General features: G+C 37.9%; 2 protein-coding genes and 1 long non-coding RNA gene across 4 annotated transcripts in view; 2 read left to right on the top strand and 1 right to left on the bottom strand.

Annotated features, from left to right (window-relative positions):
- The window catches only part of LOC121957144 (phosphoribosyl pyrophosphate synthase-associated protein 2), a 188,561-nt gene extending 177,337 nt beyond the window's left edge, over positions 1–11,224 (bottom strand). The window contains exons 1-10 of one of the 2 annotated variants that reach the window (XM_088069347.1): positions 11,090–11,224; positions 9,775–9,827; positions 8,003–8,069; positions 7,729–7,901; positions 6,550–6,665; positions 5,834–5,889; positions 5,037–5,185; positions 4,465–4,535; positions 3,417–3,563; positions 3,155–3,328 (exon numbers count right to left, since the gene is read on the bottom strand). In XM_088069347.1, the coding sequence (XP_087925473.1) occupies positions 3,170–3,328; positions 3,417–3,563; positions 4,465–4,535; positions 5,037–5,185; positions 5,834–5,889; positions 6,550–6,665; positions 7,729–7,901; positions 8,003–8,069; positions 9,775–9,827; positions 11,090–11,172 (1,074 nt within the window). In that variant the 5' untranslated portion in view covers positions 11,173–11,224 and the 3' untranslated portion in view covers positions 3,155–3,169. Of the gene's footprint in view, positions 1–996; positions 3,329–3,416; positions 3,564–4,464; positions 4,536–5,036; positions 5,186–5,833; positions 5,890–6,549; positions 6,666–7,728; positions 7,902–8,002; positions 8,070–9,774; positions 9,828–11,089 lie in introns of those variants that run through there. The other variant, XM_042505668.2, reaches the window with a different exon arrangement.
- LOC148186552 (uncharacterized) lies at positions 5,077–6,484 on the top strand. Its single transcript, XR_015774860.1, has 3 exons — positions 5,077–5,217; positions 5,337–5,562; positions 6,462–6,484. It is a non-coding gene; the product is annotated as an uncharacterized LOC148186552 (long non-coding RNA).
- caskin1 (CASK interacting protein 1) overlaps positions 11,200–14,736 on the top strand; it is a 165,939-nt gene continuing 162,402 nt past the window's right edge. The window contains 1 exon segment of the mRNA XM_088069345.1: positions 11,200–11,337. The gene's annotated coding sequence lies outside the window, so the exon portion shown is untranslated.

The raw sequence follows: 14,736 nt of genomic DNA, 5'->3' as shown, positions 1-14,736 counted from the left end.
TCGTAATCGTAAAATGTTCAGTTAATGGTGATATTGATTTTAGGTTTGAGGCTCGGACCTTTGCTGGGAGTAAATTTTAGTAACTGGACCTCTGTGAGTTTTAGTAGAATAGGTCCTCCAGCTGGTGATGCTGTTCTACAGTATATTTGTCATGAAAATAAATATTTAAACCAAAATTAACCTTGTGATATCTTCATATCTCACTGAGGAGTCAAAGGAACCTTTAAGCTCAACAAAAATAGAAATTTGATGTATATCGTGATATATATCGATATCGACTGATAAAAAAAAATTATCGTGATAAGACTTTTTCCGAATCGCCCAGCCCGACAATGCAGGTAAGTGTGAAGGTTCAGTATAAAGGTAATCAGTGTAAAGGTACATTCAGTATAAGATGAAATGTGTTCTATGTGTGAACATGGTTATTAGTGAGTATTGCACATTTACTCAAAAATGTAAGTATAAGTATAAAATAAAAGGAAAATTTTAGTTTCAGTGGTAGATTTAAGATATGTTGCATCAGATGTGGACTTTTACACAGAAGAGCTTGACTTTAACAAAAAGGTCAAAATACAAATAAAATGTTTTTGACAAGACATCGTAAATTCAAAGGCTCGTATTATTTATATATTTTTTTAAGAAAACATGCCCTTCAAACCTGTGACCTGATTTAAAATCTAATTTTTAAAGATTTAAAAAAGGCAGTAAAATAAACACATAATAATAAATACATTAAACATCCCCACTGCATAAAAAAATATTTGACATGTTTCCCCTTTTTGCACCACCCCCTCCCATCATAAATAACAAACAGTCCCTAAGTTATATTAGAATATTCAGATCTAATTCTGTCCCAAATTAATAATTTGAAAAATATACATATATTTAAAAAAGCTAATATAAAGTAATGAAAAAGAACCAATAAGGAGTATGAATGATTATTTTGAAGCGTGTACCCATTTATGTGACTACAAAACAGCAGAAAACAGGCCGTACTGACTTTCATAGGTCATTTATTCATTTTAAGTGCTGAAAATAAATACAAAACATTTTGGGAACACATCTGGTAAAGTGACAAAGACCTGCTTCAGTCAAGTTTTACTCGTCAGAAAAAGTTTTGATTTTTTTACTTTTTCGGCTTTAGCTGCAGTTTTGAACTTTATCGTATCTTCACAATGATCATTTATCCATTTTTACATCTGATTAACATCAAACTTCCACTTGTAACTGGAGAGTAAAACTGCAGAACTGCTGCCGTAACAAAGAAAACTCTCTGTTATTTGTAAATTAATTTAATCCAGAGCCGTCCAGCTGGAGGATGCTCACTTGTGGCATGAACAGATACAAAATATAAGAAAACAATGGCACACTGTGTTATACGGGATGTCTCGTGAATGCGTGTTTCACGAGTGCACCTACACAAGATTTTCACAACGTCAAATTAACCAGACCGAGAAATATTTCCTGTTAATTCCAGTTTAGCAACGAGTAGATTTGACACCAGATTAGCTTCTACAGCAACCACACAGCTCTAAAGTATGTTAGCAACACATTCGGACACAAACATAAATAAACAAAAACCTGACCCGAGGGTTAAACATGCGCGCTGTTAATGAGCGGGAACATAATAATCCTGGATTCACTACATTAGGAGTTAGTGGAGTTAGCGCTGACACAGCAGTGAAGGCCTGCGTGCTGACGTCCTGCAGAAGGCACTGGCACTCTTTAAATCTCTTAAATCTCTAAAACCAGATAAACTGTGAGAGACATTCAGTGCTAACGAATGCTCCAACAAAGACATGTTTCATTTCTATCGAAACGTGGACAGAAATGTTGACGAGATGAAGAGACCAAAACCAGAGGATTCGGGCCGTGTTTCAAAAAAACCCAAAAACTGTTTGACCTTGAGAATAAAGTGATATCTTGAGAATGAAGTGGTAATTCTTAGAAAAAAAAGTTAAAATTGCACATTTACAAGAAAAAAAGTCGAAATATTATGAAATTTAACTCGTTATTTTATGAGAAATAAGAGTTGGGTAATATGACAAAATCCCCCGTCCAAATTTCCACCTTTTCTCTAATATTTCAACATTTGTCTCATAATTTCGATCATTCATCCATCACTTGTGATTATTTATTCACTTTTTCGCATTTTATTATCCAACTCTCCAGTTTCAATCTGTGGCTTTTTTCTCACAAATTTACAAGTTTAATCTCCTAATGTTGGGACTTTTTTTCTTGTAAATTTACATACTTAATCTCATCATCTCATTCCGTTTTTTCTCATACTATTACAATTTTCTTTTTAAATTGCAACTTTATTCTCATGATATTATGACTTTATTATTAGATTATTAGTGAATCTAAGATGTGTTTTCTTAAACATGTCCCTGATCCTCTGTGGTTGACGACAGACTCAGACAGAGATGAGTAAAAAACTGAGGTGTGTGTTGTTAGAGAGAGACAGGCAGTAATCTATGAATGTCCGTGAGGGACACAGATCAGTGTGTTCAGTCCTCTGTGTGCACGTGTGTGTTTTCAGTCGTCTTCTATGTTAAAGGAACGTTCAGACCGTTTGAAGCGGTTTGTATGACGTTCTTATCCACAGTCAGCGTGTTACACTTCAAACATATTTTAGACACTTTAAAAATTTAAATATCACTTAGAGTGTACGCTGCATGACCAGCTCGTCGTCAGAAATAATCGTTTCATCTGCCGAGACCCAAACTTTAAGAGCGTGTCCGTGCAGTCTGTATAAAAAGGTCACTACATTTCTCGTAAAGCTTTCATACGACTCTCCGAAAGCATCAAACTGCTGTTTTTCACGTCGACAAACTCGTCACGTCATTTTCAGCAACATGGTCTTTCACAGATATTGATTTTTTTGTGTCTGAAATACGTTTTGTTGCTGTTGCCTGTTGTTCCACAGCAGGACATTGCTCTCCAAATACAGTGTTAAAGGATAAGTGCATCATACAACCCAAAAAACCCTGAACTGTCCCTTAAAGCTGCACTCAAAGGAACGCGTTAGCATTTAGATTTGTTTATTATACAAGCAGGAAATCCAGATTTTTGTGTTCGACATTCACCTCTACGATTCTGACGAGATCTGAAAAGGCAAATTGTCTGTGTGTGTGTGTGTGTGGGTGTGGGGGGGGGGGCAGGTCGCTCAGTCGTCCACGCCGATGTTGCGGAACAGGTAGGACATGGACTCCCCGTTGTGGATGCGGCGGATGGCCTCCGACAGGATCATGCTGATGTCGACCGTCTTGATCTTTGGACACTGGAGCTTCTGCAGCTCGTGAGGGATCGTGTTGGTCACCACCACCTGCGGGACCACCAGACCAGAGAGACACGTGTGACGGCGGGGAGGAGGTCACGCAGCATAACGTAAGTCGACACCTGAACACACTCACCTCGTCGATGGCCGACTCCTCGATGAACCTGGGGGCTTCAGAGGAGAGGATGCCGTGCGTTGCCATGACGAAGATCTTGTAGGCTCCTCTTTCCTTCAGCGTCTCTGCCGCCGCCACAAAACTGTCGACATCATCGATGATGTCATCCTGTGAGACAAACACGCCTGTCTTTAAAGTGGTGACGGAGGAAATATTCAGATCCTTAACCCTTTGAAACCTGAGTAAATGTGCTTGATTTCTTTAAATAAAAAATATTTTTTAAAAAAGTCAGCCACAAAAAACGAAATGACTCAAAACTTAGAAATTGGTAAAATGTTAAGTTAGTTAATGTTATGTTTTCAGGTAAAAAATTATCTGAAAAAGCAAACAAACAAGCAAACAAAGGCACACAAAAAAAACTTAAAAAAATGTAATATTTCTGTAACATAATTTTATGATATATAAATTTTTCTTTTCCTTGACATTTATCCATAGGTTTAAAAAATGTTTTTCAAATGAATCTACTAATTTGTGGGACATTTCTTACAGAGCTGCTCTTTTTTTTTTTTTTGCTGTGTTTTTGAAAGAAATCACAACAGCGTGCTCACAGCTCAGCCGTAAATACTCGTGAAAACTGTCTCAAAGCAGCACAACAGTGACGTCGCTCCAGCTTTCAAAGGGTTAAAAATTGTAGTGAAGTAAATATTTCAATATTTCTCTGTGAAGTCGCAGTAGAAAGTGGCATGAGATTAAAATGCGTTAATAATTAAGTTCAAATTTGCACTTAAGTACACTATTTGAGTAAATAAACTGAGATATGTCCTAAATCCGAAAAACACCCTAAAATCCGAAAAACATCCTCAATCGTAGAAATGTCCTGAAATCTTAGAAATGTCCAACATTCCACCACAGTGTAAAAGTACCAACGCATAAGAGTTTACTTTAGTGCAAGACTCGAGAAAAAATACTCGTTACTTTTTAACATTACTCTTAAGTACAAAAGCAAAGCGTATCCTTTGTGTCAAAAGCCACATTTAAAGTGTTGGACTGAACCGAAGTGTCCTCTCACCACGATGATGGCGATGCGTCCTCCGACGTCTCCGACCACGGTGATGGGAGGCTTCTCTTTAGGGATCAACACTGAAGCAGAAGAGACGCAGAGAAACACTGAGTTTCTGTATTTAATGTTGCGGTCTGTCATAATTTGGGCCCGGGGCCAGTTGAAAAGCAGGTTTCACTTCCTGTCCCTTATGGAGGACTGAAACTGACAAAAATGCCAAAATTTATTTAATTTCCCGTTTTATTTATCAATTTATTCATTTTCATATTTATTTATGTATTTTTTCCACTTTGCATATTAATTCCCTTTTTTATTTTATTTTCCATTTTCCACATTTATGTATTCATTTAAAGATGTATTTGTGGTTATTTATGCATTTATTTATGTATTATTTTCCCTATTTGCCCCCCTCCATTGATTTCCTCAAACATATATTTACCTCCTTTTTGCTTTTCTGTCTGCATGTCCACCTCATTATGCAAATATGGAGCCAGCCTGTGTGTTCACTCTGTGTGTGTGTGTGTGTGTGTGTGTGTGTGTCTCTCTCTCTCGCTCTCTCTCTCTCTCTCTCTCTCTCTTACATGGTATCTCCATGCTGGGGTGGATGGCTCCGGTGGTCTTGACGGTTGGTGGGGAGTGTCGCCCGTCCACCTGGTCTGACTCTGCGTCCTGAGCTTCGCCGTGGATGACCGCGATACCCAGACGCAGCCGCTCAGCAAACGACTGAGCCCTGCAGGAGACGGCGGAGAGACGGAGGCTCAGGTAACAGCTGACTGTGCGCCATCGCTCCATCACAGCAGGCACCAAAACATCGTTACAACATTTAGTTTCCACAAACAGTTAACTGTGTGAAATAAAAGAGTTCTGCTTTTGTCCCACAGTGGAGTTTAAAAACATCAACGCTGCTGCTTGAATGTCGGTTTGGACCTTAACTTCCTCAGAGGGGGTGAGAACAACCATTCAACTTATTATTCACTAAAATACAATGAGTTACAGCTGTTTACGACACGATCCCTCCGCTCTACGCCCTCACGCCGTCTCCATCGCCCCGGACCGAGTTACGCACCGCGGGGATCGGGCTTTCTGTTCTGAGGGCGCCGCCGACTGGTGAGTTTTAAAAATCGACTTAAAACATTCAAGAGACTTCTTACTGACTGCTCTTTTATTTTCTTATTACTTTTAAATATGCTTTTATTTTCGTTGTTTGTATTTTTTGGGGCTAATGCTTTTATCTTGTAGGACTTTGAGATTTGTTCCAAACGTAAAGTGCTTTACAAACACTATTATTATTATTATTATTATTATTATTATTATTATTATTATTATTATTATTATTATTATTATTATTATTATTATTATTATTATTAGGTGACTGTACCTTTTGGCAGAAGCTGGAGATTTGGCCACAATCACAGCATTTCTGTAGTCGGGGATCTGGAGGCACATAGAGGAAGAACAGACAAATTAAAAACAGCAGTCCGTGTTGGGTCCGTTTATTTTTAAGTCTTCTGTGAGCGTCGCTGAGCGCTGAGGACTTCTGATGCAGATCAGCTGCCTGAAATGCTGTTTGTCTGTCTGACAATATTTTCCATATTTATGTTCTTGACTGTTGCAGTACTTTTCCTTTAATTATATTTCCTCTTAACATAACAACAAGGCAAATTCCAAGTATGTAAAAACCTCTCAGTAATAAACCTAATTCTGATTCTAACTTCTACAACCATGTTTCAGATAACTCGCACTTAGTCCGTTAGCTCGATGCTAAAAACATAAAGGGAATTTCCATTAATGTGCTACAGAAATAAGCATCACAAAAATATTTTGTGTTTTATTCCACCTGCTGAAAATAAAATGTCATGTGCTCACAATCTGAAAACAAACTTAGAGCTGCTGAGTCAGCTCAGTTTTGTCATTTTGATTCTGGCTTTTGTTGTCTCTTTTTTTCGCTTTGACCCAATTCAACATAACACGGACAAGTAACTGATAAATAAATGGTTATTTTGCAGCTGATTCGGGCCTCCAAAAAAGGTAAGAAACTATTTTCCAGGTCCTTTATTATAGAGGTCACGTTGTGTACGAGGCGTGTTTTTTCACCTCTTCCTGTATGTACTGCAGCAGGAAGGGCGACGCCCTCAGATTGTCCACTGGGATGTTGAAGAAGCCCTGAATCTCCTTCTGATGGAGGTCCATGGTGATCAGGTGGGTGAGCCCTACACACACACACACACACACACACACACACACACACACACACACACACACACACACACACACACACACACACACACACATTTGCCTTTTCAGATCTCGTCAGAATCGTAGAGGTGAATGTCGAACACAAAAATCTGGATTTCCTGCTTGTATAATAATACACATGTAATAATAATACACACACACACACACACACACACACACACACATTCATTCTGATTAGCATGTTTAAACAGCAGCAACACTGAACCTGCCTCATACATGTTTCCAGGATTTTAGGTTGATTTTAGGGCATTTTTAGGATGTTTCTAGGATTGTAAGACATTTCTCTGATTTTAGGATGTTTCTATAACTTCAGAACATTTCAAAGATTTTAGGACATTATTGATTTTAGGACATACCTGGGATTTTAGGATGTTTATAGTATTCGAGGACATGTCTTGGCTTTTAGGATGTTGTTGGGATTTGGGGCCGTTTCTAAAAGTTAAGGATGTTTCTCCATTTTAGGACATTTCTAGAATTTTAGGACGTTAGTGTCTCATCTGTGTCCTCTGTCGGAGTGTGGGGGATCCTCCACTGGCTCTTTTTTTAGGTTTTTTTTTAAAAGATATTTTTTGGGTGTTTTTGCCTTTAATTGATAGGACAGCAGAAGTGTTAAGGGGGAAGAGAGAGGTGGGGTGACATGCAGCAAAGGGCCGAGGCTGGAATCGAACCCGCGGCCGCTGCAGCGAGGACACAGCCTCTATACATGGGACGCCCGCTCTATCCACTGAGCCACCAGGCGCCCCAAACTGGCACTTTTTTTGATCAACAAGCTCTATTTTGATGCTGTTTTATGCTCTCTGACACCTTATGGAGACTAAAAGGACAGAAACTATTTCCAGTGAGAATCACGTTATTTTTTATTGTGAATTAAAAAATGGTTGGGGGGTCACTGGGAACCTATCAGGGGCCAGATTTGGCCCAGGGGCCACAGGTTGTGTATCACAGATTTACAGATTCACTTTGTCAAAAGTTCTATTGATTACATTCACACGATTCGTTCTGTCCTCTCTCACTCACCAGCTTTACACATCATGGAGGCGATGAGCTTGGAGACGATGGAGCCCCTCTTCCTCATCTTACACTGCTTACTGTACGGGAAGTACGGGAGGACGCCCGTGATGCTTCTGGCACAGGACGTCCTGCACGCGTACACCAGGATCAGCATCTCCATGATGGTGGTGTTCACATCCCTGAAGAGGACGTCATGTGAGTGAGATATTTCAAACTCTGCTGAAATGCTTAAGAGAGAGAGAGAGAGAGAGAGTGTGTGTGTGTGTGTGTTGTTTCTTACTTGGACACTGTCTGGATCACAAAGACATCTTTGCCTCGCACCGACTCCTGGATCTGTACCCGTGTTTCTATGGAAACAAACGGGATGTGAGAATGGAGAAAGCAGCACACATAAACACACATTCAGGTCGTGCACATGCAAACACACACACACACTCCTACCTCATAATAAAGCCTGCAGGGCCTGTCAGCTTCATTAGAGGGCTATCTTAGCCCTTTGTGCCACACACACACACACACTCACACTCACACACTCACACACTCACACTCACACACTCACACACTCCCTCTCCGTGTGAAATTGTAGATACTAGCATCGCTCCCTCAGAACGACATTAGGAAACAAAATGTTTCCTCTGCAGCAAATCGTCCGGCAGAAACGCAGGAAACTGAGTCACAGCTGATAGTTAAGCAGCAGTTTGGAGCCAAAAAACTTTGAATATTCATGATGAGGAATGATAATAATGTGACTAACTCTACGACTACATATTTAATTTAATGCTGCCTGCAGCACAGTCCCATTCAACTATCAAATGTCCAAATTTTACAGGATGTTCTGACGTCATTTCCAAAGCACGCCGTACATTTTAGACTGACTTTCTACCTGTCAGAGAGTTTGAAATTTCTCAGTAAACCATCTTGCCTGTACTTGAAATTTGCTCGAGATATGTAATCTAGCATGTTAAATATTTGCTCCTGCTCGCTCTAACTCGCGGCAGCATCGTGTGATAAAGCAGAAGTGTTTGTTCGGTAATCTGCCGGCAAAGATGTTGTTCTGAGCAGCTGCATCAAATCCACTAAACAAGCCAGAAACACACAAGCTGCACACTGTGGAAAAGGTAACATGTACTTTACTCAGGGTTCCCACGGTCATGAAATCCCTGAAAATGTTATAAAAATTAGAAAAACTGTTTTCCAGGTCTGGATATGTTTTGGAATTAACAGAAAGTTTTAGAAAAGTTTTGAATATACGTCATTTGGGTCATTGTTTTATACACTGTGAAACCTGAGCAATTTGGCTTGATTTATTTTAAAAACATGGGAAGAAGGCAACGAAAGGAGTAATGACCCAAAATTATTGAGAAATTATTGACAAATACAAGTAAAATGACCTGAAAATTAGTTTAAAAAAAAAAAAAAAAGAAACAAAGAAAGAAAGGGAAAACAACAAACATGGAAATAACCTGGAAAAGTGATTAAAAATTATACAAATTTTGTAACATAATTTAAAATATGTAAATATGATCATTTACCTTAGCAATTTTCTTTTTTTGCTTGACTATTTTTCCTAGCTTTTTAGAAATATTTTTTAAATAAAATAAAATTAAAAAATCTTCTTTCTAAAAACACGTTTTAAATAACCCAGCCGATGAAAGTAAGAACATTTAACTTAAAAGTGTAACCACGAAAATATTCCATCATGAGATATTTGTCTTCAGTCTGACCGCATTTACATAACAAACATACAGAACGAGTCTGTCCTCTTCAGGGAAACTTTAAACCTGCCTGATCCACATCTGACGCTGTCCGCTGAAAACTGTCTTCTGCAGCAAAAGCCACTGTTTGTAATTTAGGTTAGTTCCAAAAATCACACAATATCTTTCTTTATACATATTTAAGAAGATATTTACACTGACAATCAGAAGCATTACCTGCCTTTAATAAATATATATACTATTTAAAGGTTATTGCTCTGCAGCAAACTGCCCAAAGTTTCTTCTGCTGTCCTTGGACTTAGTGTGAAGACGTGCAGGAAGTCACACGTCGTCTTACCTCTGTTAGCTTCCTGGTACACCTGCACCTTGCCGAGCTCCACCCCCAGCCGCCTGACGGAGAGAGTTTTCGTTTAGCTTTGCAAAGTTGGAAGACATTTGTTTGTTTATATTTGTACAGAAAGAAGGAAAAAAAAGACATGATATGGGATTTCTGTTTGTTTATTTTTTTGAAACTTAGAACAAAGTTTCACTACTTTTTTATTGATGATTGGATTTATGGAGTTACAAAACCTTTTAGTTTAGGCTGTACAGATTTTAGGGATATCAACTATTTGAATACACTCCAAGAAATAACATCACAACAAGCAAAAAAAAACAATGCAGGCACAGTGGACCATTTCTTTTGCAGAGTTTAAATGGTTAAACTAAGGACAGGTGATTCAGTCGTTGCTAAGCAACAGTAAAAAAAAAAAACAAAAAAGACTCAGCAAGATGCAAATCGTGCTCTGTCCGACGGCGGCCTGAGACATTTTTTGTTGTTATTGCGTCTCCTGAGACGAGCTGACCTGCTCTCTCTGCAGTCTGCGAGTCTCCTCCTGTTAACTCTTAACATGCTGCGTTTGTTCATCTGTCACACAGAGCTGGGAGTCGAACGAGCCCGACCGACTCCTCCGTTTGCTCTACAAACATGCTCTACGTGTCCTGGAGGACTGCACTGGAATTTCAAGTACGTCTTTCAGTTCATTTGTTACTTTTGTTTCCATTTAACAGAATGAAATGTAGATCCTGCAGCTGCAGTAGTTATTTTAAAGGGATAGTTCACTGATTTTCAACCAGCTCTGGATCAAACAAAACTTCCCTCCATATAACCAGTGCCTAGATATCCCTCCTCCTCATATTTTAAATCATCCGGTGGAGTTTTGCCAGCTCTCACAAGTATGACAAACCTCTCTTCATCTTTCCAGTGCCTAGAAAACTCCACCGGGTGACGCAAAGTGATGTAAAACTCGTCATCCAGTTTCACTGGCTCTCGGGGCCGTACTTCAAACTACAGGCAGCACTGATCTGCATTTTCGTATCACCTGCGACTGATGCTGCCATCGCGGCTGCTCGGCCGTAATGTAAACACTAAACATGTGCGACACGCATCACCAGCAAACACGGCACATCCAAACTTAAAAAGCATCTCACATAACAAGCAACACCACTATTTCAAAAGCTGCTTCACTGAGACAAAGAAGGTGACAAACCTGTTCCTCAGGGACCCACATGAGTTATTTATTCTAAAAAATACCCTCTGTGTGTGTGTGTGTGTGTGTGTGTGTGTGTGTGTGTGTGTATGTGCGCGTGTCGTCCGTGCCTCCTGTACTCACTCTGAAATCCTCTTGCCGAGTTCACGGCTGGCGGGGTGTGAGTTGGCGGTGAAGATGACCAGGCCGCCCTTGGTGTGGTTCATGTCTGTGGGGTCTCGGCCGCTGCTCTCCCCGCACTCAGGCAGTGGATCCCTGGGCACCCACGCTGCGCTGAGCCCTTCCTGCGGAGCGGAGTGGAGGCGGGGATTGATTACTTTCTTAAATCAATATGTGTCAACTCTCGTCACTCAACAGGAAACACGTCTCAGGTAGTGCCTGAAGACTTACAAAAATAAATATAATCTTTATTTGCACCTTTCATGCATTAAATGCACCTCAAAGTGCTTTACATGCAAGAGTGCTGAAAATTAAAACTTAATGTATATAGAAATATGTATTTATACATTTAAAAGAAATTAAAAAATGAAATCATGATACAGCATATAGATACCATAACTCTGGAAATAAATTACAGGCAGGCCAGAGGTGGAAAACAAATAAATGAAATATAAAGGAACTAGTTTATAAGAAAAAACAATCACAATATGCAATAAAAATAAAGAGAAGGTGGAAATTAATTAAGCAAGAGCATAGAAATGGGTCTCGAGCTGCTTCTCTTTTTTTTCATAAATGCTGCGTTTTCAGATAAAACCATAACTACTACTTAAATACTACTAGTACTCTGTGTCTGTGTGTGTGTGTGTCTCTGTGTGTGTGTGTGTGTGTGTGTGTGCATGCATGCGTGTGCGTGTGCAGGAGGAATGCAAATACTAGTTTAAGCTAAATCTCTAAATTTGCATTCAGACTGATGTTTAACCATGAGGAGCTCAGTTGAAGCGACTCTCCTTCTCGGCTGTTTAAGTTACAAAACATCCAAATACTTCAGAAAGAAACTTAGTTATTTATTAACTTTCTGCCAACAGCAAGGAGGCGCTCTCTCTTTTAGTCTGACTGACCGCTGCGCCTTAAAACAGACTATTGCATCTGTACGTTTTAATTAAGTGCAAATTCAAAATTATCAATCAAGATGGGCAAGAAAAAGTCATATTGTAATAAATATGTAATAAAGACAGATACGATAGCAACATTAGCTGCAGTTTTAGTGGTAATTTTTACATTTCAGTTTTTACTGGAGACAAAAAAGTTCCCTTACATCTGGAACATGATTTCAAAGCAAGAACGCTGGATTATTAACACTACATTATTTACACAGTATTATCATGTGTAAATGATCACATCAAATCAATATTTCATTTTTAAATATCACAGTCATAATCAATACTAGAAATTTCAAGAAGTTAGTATGTGGTGACAATATAATAACCAAAAAATGAACATTAAAAAAAAGAGGGGGAGAAGTATTAGAAAGTTATCCAAACAATAAGGAAAAATGTCCAGAAAAAATATGTTTATAATTCTCATAATTGTATATTCAATTAAGTTACAGGAGAAATATTCTGAAATATATAAAATTATTACTTGTTTGTTTTTTCATTTTCAGCACATTTTGGGTGATTTTTTGAAAATTGTTTTTCACCTTTTCAACACTTATTTTCTTGTAATTGTGTAACTTTTAGCATGATTAAGTTGCTCGTTGCCTTTTTCCATGTTTTTGAAAGACATTAAGCCGATTTGTTGTATTATTTTGTTTGTGCAATGCAATCTGTGTTATGACTTTATTAAAGATACCATATACTTTTATTAATTTACCTTTATTCTCTTACCCAGCTCCAAAGGTCCAGTTGTGGGTTTTTGGGCTCTGAATTTATTTAAAATTAATACAAAATAAAATCATGTAAGTTGAATGTCCCTCCCACAGGGCAAAATAAAAAAGCATCCCTCGTGCTTAAAGTGTATGTTCAGTCCCTCCCCCGGCGTGCAGCCCCTCTGCCCCCTCATAAATAACGAACAGTCCCTTACTCTGACAGCGGAGGGGATTTTTAAAGGCACAATAACAGCAAACAAAGGACTGTTGCCATATGTAACCATGTGACACCAGATTATGAGCGACACCACGGGTTATTAAGAAGTTCAGTCATGATAAATATGTATTTTTGCATGTTGCTTTTTATTTTAAGCCATCGGCGACGTTTTTTAACTCGTGATTTTTAACGAGATCTTCTTTAAAATCCAAACACGACATTAGCTTCCTCATGCTGCTAAGCTAACAGGACAACACGGGATTTTACCGTTAACGTGTTATTCGAGATTTTAATGTGTTTATAAGTTAAACAACGTGCTGGAATTATAGTTGTACTGATTATTAAATAGAAGCAGTTAGATATTAAGTTAAAAATAGCTGATATTGAGTGGTTTGGTTGTGTTATGCTGAGATAACGTTAGCTAACGGTAACACACTGTTACTAACGCGATATCTCGCAGAAATAATCCTGCCGGGGTGCAGAAATTATTTTTCATGCATCAGAGGGTATTTTTGTCTTTGTAGCAGGTAGAAAATAGAGGAACGAGTGTTAACACAAAGAACAAAGAGTCTCCTGCTCACCAGCTTGCGTGTTAGGTCCGGTTTCAGTCTGCAACCAACAGTGTTTGAACGTCAAAGCTCCTCCGTCCTTTTTCAACCTGTTCGCCTCACTCCGGCTGCTGCGAGGCTCGGCCGACGGACGGGCGGCGCGACCAATCACAGGCCAGGGCAGGGAGGAGGGGCGGGCTCAGGAGCTCCACAGAAAACCGTAAATGATGGAATACATCGCAGAAGAAAATCATTATCTTTTTTAGGGACTGTACTTTATTTATCAGAAAAGGGGTTTGACTCGGATGTTACTTTTCTTTTTTGTTTTAATCCACCACGAAGATACACATTTTTTTTTATTGAGCATGGCTTCAGGGAAATTTATCAAAAAATTTAACTCCCTCCCCACTGCTTAAAAAATATCTTAAAAATCCCAAAACTTCCTTTTTGTTATAATTCAATGCAAAATGCAACAATTTAAAGTTGAATGTGCCTCCTCTAAGCCAAATCAAAAGACATAACTCCCTCCCCACTGCTTAAAATATCTTTTTTGAAAGAATGAAGAAGGTTAAATAAGTTATATATTCTGTCAAAAACATGGAAAAAAACATAATAAGCAACTTGGCAAAAAATCATCTGCAAACTGAGAAAAAAAGAAAGGTGACAAGAAAATGATCTGAAAATTAACTAAGGCTATTATTATTATATCCAAAATATTTATTATAAAAAATTATAATAATTATATATTATAATAATAATATAAATGAGTGAAACATACAGAAAACTATAGCAAAAATTATCTTAACATGATGTTTAAAACTTAAAAAAGAAATTTAAAATATAATTAATAGAAAAATAAAATATTTTTGATAACACTTAAAATATTTATAGACACTTTCTAAAAGACATCTTATTAACTTTTCAAAAACTGAGCAAGAAATTTGTAAAAAAAAAAAAAAAAAGAAGAAAGAAAGAAGAAAAAAAGAAAATTATACAAAATTAGCAAAAAAAAAAAAAAGGTAAAGGAAATTACAGAACAACAACAAAAAAATGGCCTGAAAATGTGCTATATTAAAATAAATAATATTTTTCTGTAATCTAATTTTAAATATATATATATATATATATATATATATATATATATATATATATATATATATATATATATATCCCACTTTTTTAAAGAAATTCTGAGTCA

This window comes from Plectropomus leopardus, chromosome 18 (assembly GCF_026936395.1).
Source record: "Plectropomus leopardus strain MGB_pleo_1.0 chromosome 18, ASM2693639v1, whole genome shotgun sequence".
NCBI lineage: Eukaryota > Metazoa > Chordata > Actinopteri > Perciformes > Serranidae > Plectropomus > Plectropomus leopardus.
This window is presented reverse-complemented; position numbering and strand designations above follow the sequence as displayed.